Consider the following 13,234-nt stretch of genomic DNA (forward strand, 5'->3'; position numbering starts at 1 on the left):
TGGCCCATAGATCATGGGAGGGACTAATTTTTCAAGTAAGTTATATAATATCTGTAAATTATTCTTGGTGAACTCTGATGTTCGTTTTGAATTAACTTTAAGTTATACATTCTAAATGGTCCTATTTCTTGAAATATCTGGCGCCATCTAGCGGTAAAGTAACGCATATAGGTGAGTTTGACATTAATAATAAAGACATTGAACATGTTCTTGTTGGGTTGGTAAGTTTTCAAAAGGCATTGCTTTCCTTTATAAACTGACTGACCAAAAGTGATTGATTTACCTTTGCTTTGCATACAGTGTAATCTTATCAGTAGAATATGTGAATAATGTTTAAAAGGAGATTATTTACTAAGTCTAGCAGTCAAAGGTCACGAGCCTGATCCAGGAAAAGAGTTTGAGAGTTCCACACACAGTCACAGAGAGTCACACTTGAAAAATGTAAGTAAGCCATATAACAAACATTCATTTATTTATTCATTGCTGTTTATGCTTATGTATTTTTGAAAATATTTATTTCAGCTAGGCTATTTATTGTTGCAATAATAAAAACTGAAATGTCACAGAATCTTAAAATGTCATACATATTTATTTTATTGTGATTTGACAACAGTAACTAGGGTGTTTTGCCTGAACTCCCATTATTTTTGGAGACTGCATAAATTAGTTTAGCATATACATTTTTATTTTGAATGATTAAAATATATCTAATTTCACTTCAATGATTTCATCTATTTTATAAGTCATGTTGAACAGTAAATACCGTTTTAAAATATCTTTTTAATTCAGAGAATATATGAAATATTACAGCAGTTCAAAAGGTGTTTATGGTTTATTTTTTAACGTATTATTATTATTAGTCGTAGTAGTATTGTTGTTGTTGTTGCTGTAAATGCTATCGTTGCTGTTTGGCAATCAGCAATGATTATTTTTATAAGTGGAAGTGTAAATAAATAAATAACAGCACGTATTACTCTTCTGAGTTGAGTCTTTGTCTTAAAATTAAAATTATGTTATGAGGGAAAACATATTAAATGTTTGAATTATTCACCAACAGTCCCACTAGTTCAATAGTTAATGTACGACATTAAATACAAACACAAACATCACATTTTATATACAGCCACTCATTTAATATACGAGTATCTGAAGTCCATAAAGATGCATGTAATATGAAATAAATAAATACATAAATAAATAAATAAAGGTAATGTATCAAAAACAACAACATCAACAACAACAAAACCTCCAAACTTTTTAGTAGACAGTGCTGCGGCTCCTTTAAGAGCTCAGCGGGCGCGTTTAGGAGATCTGCCCGTCTGCTGTGTGTGTGTATGTGTGTGTGTGTGTGTGAGCTCGGTGACATCAACAAGACACGCAGATCCGTGTTCTCTGGGGTGGGGGGGATTGACATTAACTCACACATAATCAGGACTCTAGGGACATCGCAGAGCTCTTTTAGACAGCGGAGAAGAAGAGCGCGCCGCCGCTCAGGGATCTGCTCTGCTCTGGTCTGGTGTATATCTCCAGCAGGTGTTACTGAACGATCTCTCACGGACTGTCAGCAGGGTTCATGAAACTTTGCTACGATTTGCGAGCTGGGTAAGCGGATCTTTAACATGTGTCCTTTAATAACATCCAAGAGGGCAACAGGCGATTTACGGGATGTGTGTAACGTTACAGGAGGACTGTCATGATTCCTAGATGAAAGCGTTTCTGTTCGGAGTAACTAGCTTTAAAATGAAGCCGTTCGTATCAGTGAACATATTAGTGTCGCACTAAGACCTGCTGATTTAAATAGCTAAGTATGTTTACGTCACAGTCGAACGTGTCATCGCTTTGTTTAGCGTGCCATTTAAACGCGTTCCTGGAACGTGACCGTTATTCTGTCATTCAGAATCTGAACAAAATGTATCATAATCAGACTGAATACATTTGTATCCAAACACCGCGCAGAGATGGCCTACAGAACACATGATGATGATGATGGAGTGAGCCGAGTGATTACATGTTACTGGTGATGATGATGAATGCGTGAAGTTATTCATTGGTTCATTTATCAATTGATTCTTTGACTGATTCATTGACTCGTTCACTGATGAACTCATCCACCTATTCGTTCTTCTGTCAAGACAAGCTCGTTTGACTGAGTGGAATTATTTATTTAGTTTCATTTCACAGTTCCTCATTCATTTATCATTGTAAAATCAGCTGAATTATTGAAATCAGCTGAATAATTGATCCACCGATTATTTAATTGCTCTGCAGAGTTATTGATTAATCATTCTTTTGTTTATTGGATCTAAGGATTCAACGATTTATTGACCTTTTGGATCACCAATTCATCATTTATTGTGAAAGAAGTTCAATCATTGATCCATTGATTTATAGTCTGTTAAATAATTGATCAAAGAATCTTTGATGAACTGATCCATGGATTCATTTAATTATTTACCTATTATTATTCATTCTGAAATAAACCGAATCGTTTAAAATGAATTGACTCTAGTATAGTAAATGATCGGCTAAGTCATTGATTAATTAATATTAAATAATCGTTCATGTGTCCATTGTGAAATTAATTAAAATATTCAAATAATGGAATCACTGATTAATCAATCAATTTATTGTTCTGTTGTTTCATTTGTGATTTATGACCCTGGACCACAAAACCAGTCATATGGGAAATCATATTTTTGGAAATTGAGATCTAAAAGCTGAATAAATAAGCTTTCCATGGTTTGTTAGGATAGTACAATATTTGGCCGGGATACAACTATTTGAAAATCTGGAATCTGAGAGGGTGCAAAAAATAAAATAAAAATAAAAACGAATTTGAATTTTGAGAAAAGCATCTTCAAAGTTGCCCAAATTAAGTCTTTAGCAAAGTTACTACTTAAAAATTAAGTTTTTTTTTATATATCTATGGTAGGAAATGTACAAAATATATTCACGGAATATGATCTTTACTTAATATCCTAATGCTTTTTGTCATAAAAGAAAAATCAATAATTTTGACCCATACAATATATTTTTGGATATTGTTACAAATAAACCTGTGCTGCTTAAGAGTTTTTTTTTTTTTGTTTTTTTTTTGTCCAGGGTCACAATTAATCTTTTGATTCATTAATCCATGGATTTATTAATTCATTGCCCTGTTGAGTCTCTAATTAAACCATTGTGAAATCAACTGAAACAATGGAAACTGAATTCTTGATCCATTCTGTCCTTGATGATTTACTATTGCGACTAATTAATCAAGGGATACATTAATTCATTGACCTATGAGACACTGTTTCATTTGTCCATTTAGAAATCAGCTAAATAATCGAAATCAGTTGCGTCATTGACACATGGATTAACAGATCTGTCGTTTCACTAATTTATTGATTATTTTCATAATTTGATAACTGACGAATTCACTCATTTTCAGATGTAGTGGTTTTCTCAAGCAAACCATCTCTTTGATCAGTCAAAAACAGTATTCCTGTACTGAAAGAGTTTACTGTATGTAGCAAAGTGTTGAAATAAAGAAGTGTTTTTGTGTGTCATGCACAGTAGCATAGTCTCTCTCACTGACGTTACCTGCTGTTGTAAGTCATTGCATTCCTCCAGTGCTCTCAATGGTGTTCAGTTAGAAGTGAATCAGAAGGCCTTGGTGGCTGGTGAATATTTGTGTAGAGATGTGGGCAGTGTAGATATCGGTGGGTTATGTGGGTGGACACATTTAGTTCCACCTTGTGTACTTGACTGCTGCTCTCCCAGCATGCAGAATCACAGTAATAGCCAAATATCATTTCAAAATAACAAGCACTGAGAGCTCTCAAGGCAGTCCCTGTTCTATAATGTCATTTCAGAGAGAGATGCTTACAGTTGAAGCTCGTGACCCCAGGTTTTTTTTATTTTCTGCATCTATAATCTTGTGCCATTATTTTCTCTCCATCAAATTCTTTTTTTCTTGCCTGTTAATTTAGTCAATTTATAACTTGCTTAATGAAATGTGGTAGGTATAGAGACAACGAGTGTTAAAATGCTGAAGGAGACAGGTCCGATTTAGCTGTAAAGCAGCTCTAAAAGACAATAGTGTCATTATTTAGTTTAAGTCAGTTCAGAACATCGTGAAGTTCAATCATTTGAGACAAGTTCTGTTCAGCAATAAGCAAGTCCACACTACATTTCCACTGGGATTTCCACCGAATTGTGAAAAACTTTGGTCAGTGAGTCTTGCTCGAGGCTGGAAAAGCATCTCAAATCCACTCACAACCTTTTTGCGATCTGAGATGTTCTTTTGGCATTCGTCTTCAGAACAAAAAAGCTAATGTATTCCCTTTTGTATGTAAAGGTCAGCCCTAGAGACTACTGAGAATATTCATTGACGTGTTTTTGCGAACGTCCTGAGGATATGAGCATGTGTCAAAGAGGTGACTTCTGGGTAAAATGTACCTAACAGTTTATTTCAGAGATAGGGTCCACATTTAATCAAGAGTCATGTAATAATGAAATCAAAATAAATTTAGTGGTCCTCTATTATCCATTAGTGTGTAATTATGTAAATCAGCTTATTAGTTAAAAAAAAAAAAAAAAAAAAAACATAAAAAAACATGCTTATTGTCATGGTTGCGTAAGGTTTTAAATATTGTAGTTCTGTCTTTACTTTTTAAAATTATTTTTTGTTATTTTTTTATCGGTTTTAAAATGCTTGAAGGACATTATGTTTACTCTTTCTTAAAATCATTAGAATTTTTTCAAATATTTGATACACATTTAGTTGTATTCATATATTAATTGATTAATATTATAGTCAACATCTAAAGAGAAATGCAGCTTTATGTACTGTATGTATAATGCATTATAAAAGTGGTTTTAATGTAATGCACATCATAATGCATTGTGCATGTTCATTGTTTATAATATGAGTCATTGTACATTAATAATACATTATCAAATCATTGTTACACTTTGCATTTTAAATTCTGTCAAATTATTTATGACAAGATAATAATGTATTACAATGCACATTATGAATAATGCATTGTACACTTTTATAAAGCATTACACAAAGGCTTTAAGTAGAGTGATACAGCATATTTTTCATAGTACAAACCCGATTCCAAAAAAGTTGGGACACTTTACAAATTGTGAATAAAAACAGAATGCAATGATGTGGAAGTTTCAAATTTCAATGTTTTATTCAGAATCCAACATCGATTGACATATCAAAAGTTTAAACTGAGAAAATGTGTCATTTTAAGGAAAAAATAAGTTGAATTTAAATTTCATGGCATCAACACATCTCAAAAAAGTTGGGACAAGGCCATGTTTACCACTGTGTGGCATCCCCTCTTCTTTTTATAACAGTCTGCAAACGTCTGGGGACTGAGGAGACAAGTTGCTCAAGTTTAGGAATAGGAATGTCGTCCCATTCTTGTCTAATACAGGCTTCTAGATGCTCAAATGCCTTTGGTCTTCTTTGTCACATCTTCCTCTTCATGATGCACCAAATGTTTTCTATGGGTGAAAGATCTGGACTGCAGGCTGGCCATTTAAGTACCCAGATCCGTCTTCTACACAGCCATGATGTTGTAACTGATGCAGTATGTGGTCTGGCATTGTCATGTTGGAAAATGCAAGGTCTTCCCTGAAAGAGACAATGTCTGGATGGGAGCATATGTTGTTCTAGAACTTGGATTTACCTTTCAGCATTGATGATGCCTTTCCAGATGTGTAAGCTGCCAATGCCCCACACGCTCATGCAACCCAATTCCATTCTTAACTGAGCGCTGATAACAACTTGGGTTGTCCTTGTCCTCTTTAGTCCGGATGACATAGCGTCCCAGTTTTCCTAAAAGAACTTCAAATTTTGATTTGTCTGACCACAGAACAGTTTTCCACTTTGCCACAGTCCATTTTAAATGAGCCTTGGCCCAGAGAAAATGACTGTGCTTCTGGATCATGTTTAGATACGGCTTCTTTTTTGACCTATAGAGTATTAGCCGGCAACGGCAAATGGCACGGTGGATTGTGTTCACCGACAATGATTTCTGGAAGTATTCCTGAGCCAATGTTGTGATTTCCATTAAAGTAGCATTCCTGTATGTGATGCAGTGCCGTCTAAGGGCCCAAAGATCACGAGCATCCCTTACGCAAAGAGATTGTTCCAGATTCTCTGAATCTTTGGATGATATTATGCACTGTAGATGATGATAACTTCAAACTCTTTGCAATTTTTCTCAGAGAAACTCCTTTCTGATATTGCTCCACTATTTTTGGTGATTGGTGATCCTCTGCCCATCTTGACTTCTGAGAGACACTGCCACAGTGAGAGGCTCTTTTTAAACCCAATCATGTTGCCAATTGACCTAATAAGTTGCAAATTGGTCCTCCAGCTGTTACTTATATGTACATTTAACTTTTCCGGCCTCTTATTGCTACCTTTCCCAACTTCTTTGGAATGTGTAGCGCTCATGAAATCCAAAATGAGCCAATATCTGGCATGACATTTCAAAATGTCTCACTTTCAACATTTACTATGTTATCTATATTCTATCGTGAAAAAAATGTAAGTTTATGAGATTTGTAATTATTCCATTCTTTTTACTCACAATTTGTGCAGTGTCCCAACTTTTTTGCTATCGGGTTTGTACAATATTTTTTAATGATTAATAGAAATAATTTATATTTAATATTTTTTAATGAAAACAACTTTGCTGAGACATATACACAATAGCGACATGAGCATAAGCCAATCCCAGTGATCTCAAATGAGCCAAAAATTGTCTAATTCAATTGACAGGATGATATATATCAGTCTGTCTGTACTATTGGCTTACTGTAATAAAGCCACTTTGCATCTTCATTATGTGCAAGTGAGATTAATCTCGGGGCAGGTTTGCAGTGTAGCACCTGTCTCCTCTTTAAAATATAACAGTTTGTTCTTACTTTTAAAGGTTTCTGTAGATGTGTTACTGTTATCCTTGATACTTTTTGTTGATCCTGCAGGGCTGCCATACACAATGTTAAGGTAAAGCCTAAAGCAGCTGTGTTGAACATGCTAAAGCGGCTGGACAAAATAAGATTCCGTGGTCCAAAGCGAGATGACTTCCTGGATTTACCCGAGTCCCCCACGGGTTCGGACACTGAATGTAGTGAAGACATGCTGCTGAGACCTCGACCTTCAATACGAGACAATGACGAGCAAATAAACCCTGTAAGTACTTACACACACTCTCATTACATTTGACAGCTTTCTATTGAGGAAGCATGAAGTATGAATAACTCATTTAAGAACGTCTGTAGGCTAGCGTACTAGTTAGTTATGTAATACATGAATTATAGAAGGTTGGTTTCCATAGGTTTCATATGTTTGCTTCCAACAAGATTACGCTGCCATCTAAGGTAACGGTGACTTGGATTTAAACCTGATGTCTTATTTTAGGCCCTCAAAGGGTCCCTTTGCGGAACCACAGCTGATCTATATTCTGTACAACAATGTCAAACAAAAGCCATGAGGGCTGATGTTGCTAACTGTATCATTTTTAGATCAGGCAATCCCTGAACATATTGCCTCAAGCTTAGTTATGAAAAAGAAATCAGAATTTATACTGTACATCCGAGATGGTGGGTGAGTCTAGAAAAATATAGATTATAGATATATTTTATTCAGCACTGACAAGTACCAATAAAACTATTTAAAAATGTAATATTTTTTATCCAATATTTGTTTATAAAGTTTGAAAATGTAAGAATGTTAGCATAGAAACATGCTTACGGTAAACCCAATTGAAATTGTTTTCAATGTTGAATCTCTCCACTAGGGATATGCCATTATCAAATTTTCCTGTTGCGGTTAATTGATAATGCTTTTATCACGGTATACGGTATTATCAGGGTATTGATTTTTTTTTTTTAAAGTGGTCATAATACAGTATAACAGGTTAAATAACTTTTTTTTTCTTATAACAAAAATAAATAAACATTTAAAACAATACAGCAATACAGAAAATATATAAAAGTTAAATGTTTTGCACATTAAAGTGCAAAAGAACTATAAAGACGCTCTTTCAAGCAGCATACAGCGGTGTTGTGCATTTTAAGCAGCTGATGGGAATACTATTCTTAAAATGCATTCCAAATTCGGAATAATTTGTAATGTATATTTATTCACTGTATTTAGAAGTGCCCACGATAACAATATCGTGCATATTAATCACCGCAATATATCGCATTAACCGAATACCGCCACAAGTCTACTCTCCACATTGCTGTTTGTGTAGTGCATGGAATTCTTGCCTATGCAGAGTGTTTTAAATAATTTCCACGGCTGTTAGAATGTTGTGTTAAGGGGGTTACACACCAGGTGAGCGGCATAGCACCATTGCCACATGTTTAAAATTCTAACACATTGTTTTCTATGAGTGTACACATACCGTATGTCCATATCAGGAGGCTATACAAAAATAATGCTTCTCACTTAGTTTTCCATTAAATTAAATCATATATGTCCTAAATTATTATTAATGCACATAATTACTCCAGATAGAATTTTTCACCAAAATATTGGACTTTGTCTAGAATAAAGCCTATATGCTGTTTATAAATAGCTATGATAATATAGATCACCCTTTCCTTTTTCAGTTTTCAAACACCAAAGTTCACATGCATCAATAGAACTTTAAGTTTTTAACTGAACTTTTGCCGTTTTGGGTGATTAGATTCACTGTTTCAGACTGCTGACTGGTGTTTTTAGCCACAATGTATCACAGCATGACACTTCTCTTCTGGTGTGCAACAAGCTTTAGCTACAATGGAATAGAGAGCAGTAGAATAGAGTAATACAATGCAAGGTTTGAAATGCATTTTTTTTTTTATGCTGGGTCATGTGCAAGACATGAACACGGATCGAAAGCATCAATTTAGTACATTTACTTACAAAAACAATGGAATTGTAGTGTAGAGCAATGCAAAAAATGTGTTATGTGCAACCAGCCCCTTAGAAGGTAGATGAAGTTCCTATATATCAGTTAGTCTGACCTTTTTATGTCAACTACCTCTTTATCTTCCATAATTCAGCCAAGCAGAAAGAGCTTGTTTAATCTTCTGTCTCGCCGTTATCTCATTCGCCTAGTTAAACTGTGCAGATGTTCCTAAGAAATACAGGAAGGCCTCAGCCATTGCAGCTAATGATGCTTTAATGCACTTTACCCTGTTCACACCAGACACTGTAGCTTCAGTCTGGTACCTTTTCATTTCACAGATGGTTTATGGAAGAATGATTTGCCGTAATCATGTTAGAGATGTTTTCTGAGAGGTCCTATCTCTGTAATTTGGTGTGCTGTGTATTTTGAGGCTTTCCCTCAACGATGTCGCCTCAGATTAGTCACGGTGTTGCATAAGTGTCTCACAGATGAGCCTACTTCCTCTGCTTCCATCTGCAACATGAGCGTGTGTTTTGGAAATGTAAACTGAGACGTTGAGTGACAGGTCTGTGGGATTTCTCTCTAGCACATGTTTCGGATGCTGTAGGGCGTCATATTGTATGGTAGTGTGTTCAATGCTCATCCCTCAACCATGGCTCTGTTTCAAAACCAAATGAGCTGCCCACCTAGGCAGTAGGTTTTAGGCATCGCTGCCTATTCACAATTGTAGATAGCAAAATCTTCCGTCTATCCATCCAGTCTCCAAACCACTTCTCATAAGTAGGGTCTTGGGGATGCTGGAGTCTATACCAGAATCGGGCAATTGGCAGGAAAACACCCTGAAATGATGGCTGGTCCACATGCACATTCACACCAGAAATTTAGTCTTTCTGATTCACCTATCCTGCAATGTTTTTAGACTGTGGAAGAAACCTGAAGCACACAGAGAATAGCCACTCCAATAGGGAGAGACCATGCAAACTCCACACAGAAAGGCCTACTGTCTCAACCAAGAGCAGCAAGAAAAGTGGTGCTTATGATAACATAAAATTCTTCAAACAAGATAATTTCAGGCCATTAAGAGGTTTTTTATGATTTGTCAGTTATGATATGTTCCTGTGGCTCAGTTGTTGAGTATTGTGTTACCAACGCAAAAGGTTGTGGGTTCAATTCCCAGGGAACATAAATACTGATTTAAAAAAAATGTATAGTCTGAATGCACTGCAAGTCACTTTGGATAAAAGCGTCTGTCAAATGCATAAATGTAAATTATACTTTCAGATACCGTCTTAGAATGTAGATGCCTAGTATGTATACATTATACAGAGAGGTGCCAAGTCTCTCATCCTCCTCTCAGCATGGATTTAGGCCATGAGCAATATTAGAAGAAGACCTTGGGTGGAAGCTGATAAAAAGGTCTTGGAAAAGCTTTTGTGGGAAACAGACTAAACACAATTTCAGAAGACTTGCACTCTCTCTATATTTTTTTTTTCTTGAAATTTATAGATATCACCTGTACCACATTAAATTAGTGAAAACATCTTGATATTTTCAAGTCTTTATTATTTCACTGTTGTTAACAGTGCTATATATTCATGTACATAGTGAAAAAAAACAGCATCAGGCTACTAGACATTAAAAGTTAACTGGTTAAAACAACAGTAAATTGTACCAGCTTTATATTTACTATTGTCACTGGAAAAACTGTGGGTACCAGACGTAAGAAGCCATGAATGTTATGACTCAAGAGTCAAGTTGTTTTATCCTCTCAAGCCGAAATCCTATTTAGGCTTTTTAATATTTGCTTCCTTACTAAATTCTGTTCTTAATCCATTAGTTTGAAAACTACTTCTAAACAGCTATTTTCCATCCAAAGATTCAAATTTGCCTCGCGCACAAAACTGGAATATTGCATAAAACGTTTGCGAATAAAGCACCGTTTCCATCCAACGAGTCATAGAAAACAAAATCATTTATTCCTAATAAACTGGCAATAAATAATCACTAAGAAAAGTAGGAGAAGCCAGTTAATATAATAGTTTTCACATTCGCATAAACTGCTTGCACCTCAGAAAAAGCAGACGAAACAAAATAAATGCTGCCATGGTGGATGCCTGCTGTTTATAAATGCAGTCATGTAAAACAATTATACAGAAATACTTTGATGATCGACTTTGCTCAGGCATTTCAAAACAACCAAAACAAAATTCCTGTGCAATGAGATCATTCCGCTGGTTAGCCAAGTTATCCCATCCCTTCGTGCAAAGTGGCGTCTTTTTTGACGCGCATAGTGTAATTTATTCGCTAAATGTGTTTCCATTGAAGTTAATGCAAATGTTTTCTTAGCAGATAAAAAGTTTATCCTTCTCAATTGTGTCATTTATAGATTTTATGCACTATTTGGTTTTTCCATCCAGCATTTGTTTATGCAATGTTCTAAAATGCGCAATAAATTAGGTGGTGTAGTGATGGCCGCTTTTGAAACAGTGAATCATTTTGCAAAGCAATTGGTTCAATTGATTTGAAGCTTCGAAAAGGTCCATTTCTCCCATCACTAAGAACAAACAGTTCACTGAAGGCAAGTTGTGATGAACCCAAGTGCAGCTTTTATATATAAAAAAAGGTGAAATCCAAAATCCAGACAAACGAAGAAAGACTTGACTTTGCTTGAACAGAAACACAAACTCACCAACAGTAGCTTGCACAGTTCAATACTCGACAGGAGACAATTGCAACATGAGGGCTATTTATATCAAACAATACAGGTCACATGACAAGAACCAACTAATGAGAGACATGACAACCAATGACAACAACCACCTCATGTGGCATTTAGGTGTCTTTCCACAGATTGTTTAATGCTGCTTAGAGGTGGAATAATTGCATTTACACTGCAATTACAACTGTATATTTTGATACTAGGGGCCGTTATGGGCTGGTTTATGCAGCATTGTACCTTTACATTGAATTTTGAGGAGGCACATAGCAACCTTAAGATAACCGTGTAAAGACACCTATAGCTTCAAGAATAGTTTTCTAATTTATCTGCTGGTGTGTTCCAAGTGCAACTACAGTATGAACCCTAAAAGGTTTTGTCTTGTTAATAAGGCTCAGCTTTTAAAAATGAGTGGGGTGATGTGAAAATAGTTTCTGTAGACCTTTCTGTTTTGGTGATTAAAATCAATATACTTTTGTGATGGCTTTAAGGAAGTGTGTAACCTAACTTTCCTCACATGCTAAAAAGCTGACCAGTCTTGCCACCCCATTTGCATGTGTTTGCATTGGTTATTTCCTGCATCGCAGGCAGCTTTAGTTTTGAATGCAACAGCCTGCTAACAGAGTGCCGTGACATTTGGGCAGCTGTGAGGAGTGAGTCATCACTCACATGCTTATCCAAATAGCTCTGGCGCACACAAACAAACACAGACACACATGGAGCCAACATAACTCTCGTCCGATAGTGTATATCCATGTAGTTTAGACTGTGTCATTGCAACACGTTTTACTTTTAGATTCATTCACTGATGAGTCCCTGAAGGCTGGAGGTAATGAGATCAGTTTTTCACACAAGCAGGGGTTTGATTGACTCTCTGCTGGAAACTGCCTCTTTCATGCTCTACTGATGACCCTTCTGACATATCTTTTTTAGGACACTTTGTTTTGTGTCACAGAGGTGCAAGATGCAGATTACAGTAGCTAGTAGGGATGGAAATCAAGAACGTACTGTTCTTTTTAAGTTGTTTGTAAAACTGGAGTATGCCAATTTATTTATAATACTATTTTCACGATGGGGTGGAGGGGAAGGTTGGGGTTTATATATATATATATATATATATATACAGTATATATATATATATATATATATATATATATATATATATATATATATATATATATATATATATATAGTGGTTCTGCAGATCATATTGTGGTTTTTGCCGTGATTTTATATTTTTGATATAATCGTATGTGTGTGTATCATAAATGCAGGGAGAAGTGAAAGAGGAATCATTCACACACTGTCTAAACCACGACTTTATGCTTGTTCATGCCGAGCATGTGCGAGAACAGCGCGTGAGTAATGAAGTTCTCTTTCGCAGTTGTGGTAGACATTTCTGGTAGGCAATTATACAGAAAAACTTACATACCATAACAACATTTCAGATGCTGTGGAATGATATTGGTCCAGTGGTTAGTCAAGGATTTGCTGTCCCATAGCACAGTCACATGACATTTCTGATGGGTTTGGAAGAATTTATTCACAAAATGCATTGCCATCTCCCATTATTTGCATTAACCCTTGTCAAAAACCAGTTCAA

At 35.6% G+C, this 13,234-nt stretch overlaps 1 protein-coding gene across 3 annotated transcripts in view; it reads left to right on the plus strand.

Annotated features, from left to right (window-relative positions):
- The first annotated feature begins 349 nt into the window (after positions 1–349).
- Positions 350–13,234, plus strand: part of gramd4a (GRAM domain containing 4a) — a 52,723-nt gene continuing 39,838 nt past the window's right edge. For 2 of the 3 annotated variants that reach the window (XM_026225528.1, XM_026225536.1), the window contains exons 1-2: positions 1,312–1,602; positions 7,000–7,207. In XM_026225528.1, the coding sequence (XP_026081313.1) occupies positions 1,574–1,602; positions 7,000–7,207 (237 nt within the window). In that variant the 5' untranslated portion in view covers positions 1,312–1,573. Of the gene's footprint in view, positions 442–1,311; positions 1,603–6,999; positions 7,208–13,234 lie in introns of those variants that run through there. The other variant, XM_026225546.1, reaches the window with a different exon arrangement.

Source organism: Carassius auratus, chromosome 4 (genome assembly GCF_003368295.1).
Source record: "Carassius auratus strain Wakin chromosome 4, ASM336829v1, whole genome shotgun sequence".
Taxonomy (NCBI): domain Eukaryota; kingdom Metazoa; phylum Chordata; class Actinopteri; order Cypriniformes; family Cyprinidae; genus Carassius; species Carassius auratus.